This window comes from Trachymyrmex cornetzi, unplaced genomic scaffold (genome assembly GCF_001594075.2).
Source record: "Trachymyrmex cornetzi isolate Tcor2-1 unplaced genomic scaffold, Tcor1.1 scaffold30, whole genome shotgun sequence".
In the NCBI taxonomy this organism is placed as follows: Eukaryota; Metazoa; Arthropoda; class Insecta; order Hymenoptera; family Formicidae; genus Trachymyrmex; species Trachymyrmex cornetzi.
In genome coordinates, this window is record NW_017297692.1 from 110,226 (window position 1) to 112,889 (window position 2,664).

Consider the following 2,664-nt stretch of genomic DNA (forward strand, 5'->3'; position numbering starts at 1 on the left):
AACATTTAAAATTAGTTATCATATAAAAAAATATAAGCTTTATTCATTACAATGAGGCTGTTTGTCGAACAATATACATTGTAACTTTAATCTAAATGTAAATGATTATCATAAAAATAGTAATATTACGAATACATGGAAATAAATATTGCTAGTTATACATGATTGAATTAAATTTTGAAGTAAATCTGAAAATGCTTATCTAAATACGAAATTAGCGAATTACAGATTTATACTTGAATAATATTTCATTAATAATCTGTTTATGTATTTGATATCATTTACATGTTGCATTTATTTTTCAACTATATATTATGTATCTATGAAAAATATGTATATACGAAGAGAAAATAACAGTAAAAATATGTATAATTACATATCTGCCAAAGCCAAAATTAAAGTATAAAGAGTATTCCATTTTGCTCTCATATTTCACAGCAAATGTTTTATGTATAGATTTTTATGAACATTTCTATGTATTTAAAAATTCTGAAATGTACATTCATAATAAAACTGATGAAATCATGATTCAATAATTCCGCACACATAAACTCATTAAATGACAATAAAAATATAAAAACAATGCATATTTATAGATATTAAAAATATATATATCTTAATAATACTTATGATGAATGTCAAAGCTGATATTTCTTAATCTTGAATACTTGTAGAAAGAAGAGAAAGAAGAGAGAATATAGAAAATAAATCTAAAATATAAAAAAATTCTTTTATCTTTGTATAAAATTTTAATTATTATGTACGCTTTTATAACTTTATTCTGTTAAATAATGGTTTACTACAAAAATTATTTCTGTCAATTGTAATTACTTCCTTACACTTGATGAATTTAATATGTACAACAAAATTGCACACATATAATTATCTAATACAAATTCTAAATATTTTTCACAGCCAAATTGTGAAAATATAATCTGCAAGATGATAATATGTTGTATCTCGCATATATTATATATATATATATATATATATATATATTTATATATAGTTGTATCATTAATATATCTACTTCCAAAAAATAGGAATTATACACATAAAAAAATTGTTAGTACATTTAACTCAACAATGCCGTACTTATATACAATATCTACATACACGAGTACAAATTCATATGTACTTTTATGTACTGTAATGCATTTTCTAATAACACACTGATTCTTTGTTAATGTTACATAGCTTTCTGTTCAATATCTGTCAATGATACATTTGAATGAATACTATTATCTCGTATGGCTCCACAAATCTTATCATTGACACTGCATGTATTTTCGTTTAAAGAATCTTGACTGAAGCAGATATCTCCAGTTTCTGACTCTATCGAACTGTCGATTTTTGATGTTTGATTAAAACTTGTATTTGTCTCAAAGGTTGTATCTTCAGGACATTTATTTCTACTCTCTTGACTGCACTGTGAATCGTCCAAGTTCGTATCCTTTGAAAGTTGGCTTTCAGATTTGTCTAACAAATACTCAGTATCAACCAGTTTTGAACTAGACAGAGATTCACTCTCAGGTCCTTCACCTTTACTTATATCTCTTGAGTCGTCTAATTTTTTGACTAGATTTCTCCAGGGATCTTCCAAAAAGGAATTCACATCTACATACGCTGATATATTCACCTGCCTGTGCGCTCCTTTGTAGTCCTAAAGAAAGATGTAAAACAAAGTAGAGTAACTTGTAGTTTTTAATACCAATCATTAAATCCTCCTATGCAACATAGAACTTAGAGGAGTCTTTATCTTTCGACACATCTCAGTCAAGCCATTTACCTTTCTTATCTGTCCTTGAAACTGTTTAGGAGAATGCTTGTAGGCAGGGTTCCTCTTGTTCGATCTTGGCGTGGCGTGATAGTTACCTCTATAATTGTTATACCATCCACTGCTTGGACTGCCGCATCCACCGGAAGGGTTGTACCGATTAGCTGTATTATACTTGTCGTGCCGCGTCAGCGGTGTGCTGATGTTTAGAGGGATAAAATCGTCGTCGTGGGACTGCGATCCTGTATTGTTTGCGTAGAAACGCGGATAGCTGTTACCCTCCGCGAGCTGATAACCTCTACCGCACGCGTTCTCGTGCGACTTCCAATTGTACGGCGTGTGCCTGGCACCATACGGCCGGCTACCATGCGCAGCATTGTTCAACGGCGATCTCTTCATTTTTCCAGAAAAACGAACGCGATTATCTCCACAATACTATGTAATATACACCAATATACACTACGTTCACGATAGCTCACGGGTTTCACCAACAATGGACCGAATGGACCAATAGCATCGACATCTAGAATGGACCGCTGATGGCAATGGTGGGGGTAGAAAGACGATTAGAGTGAGAGGCAGGAATAATAAGATCGTTCTTTCTCTGTTTACTGAAGCCTGATTGGTTGTTGTTAATCCAACAACCAATCAGACTAGTTAGAAACAACAGTAAACAGAGAAAGAACGATCTTATTATTCCTGCCTCTCACTCTAATCGTCTTTCTATCCCCACCATTGTCATCAGCGGTCCATTCTAGATGTCGATGACCAATAGGCAATACGACATATGTGTATGTAAAATGCATTCACTGACGTAAATAAAATACAGCTCAATGAAAACTCGCGCGCTCTCTCTCTCTCTCTCTCTCTCTCTCTCTCTCTCTCTC

General features: G+C 32.4%; 1 protein-coding gene across 1 annotated transcript; it reads right to left on the reverse strand.

Annotated features, from left to right (window-relative positions):
- Positions 1 to 1,069: 1,069 nt before the first annotated feature.
- On the reverse strand, positions 1,070 to 2,264 carry LOC108762473 (uncharacterized). The gene is made up of 2 exons (XM_018509492.1): positions 1,790 to 2,264; positions 1,070 to 1,663 (listed from the first exon to the last, which is right to left on the reverse strand). Exons 1-2 carry the CDS (start codon positions 2,174 to 2,176, stop codon positions 1,190 to 1,192), a joined length of 861 nt encoding a protein of 286 aa, XP_018364994.1. The 5' UTR covers positions 2,177 to 2,264; the 3' UTR covers positions 1,070 to 1,189.
- Positions 2,265 to 2,664: the final 400 nt, after the last annotated feature.

Excerpts from the sequence above, each read along its gene's own strand:
- LOC108762473 (XM_018509492.1), bottom strand. The coding sequence starts at position 2,176 with ATGAAGAGATCGCCGTTGAACAATGCTGCGCATGGTAGCCGGCCGTAT. Across the intron at positions 1,664-1,789 it reads TTCAAGGACAGATAAGAAAG|GACTACAAAGGAGCGCACAG; the intron begins GTAAATGGCTTG and ends ATCTTTCTTTAG.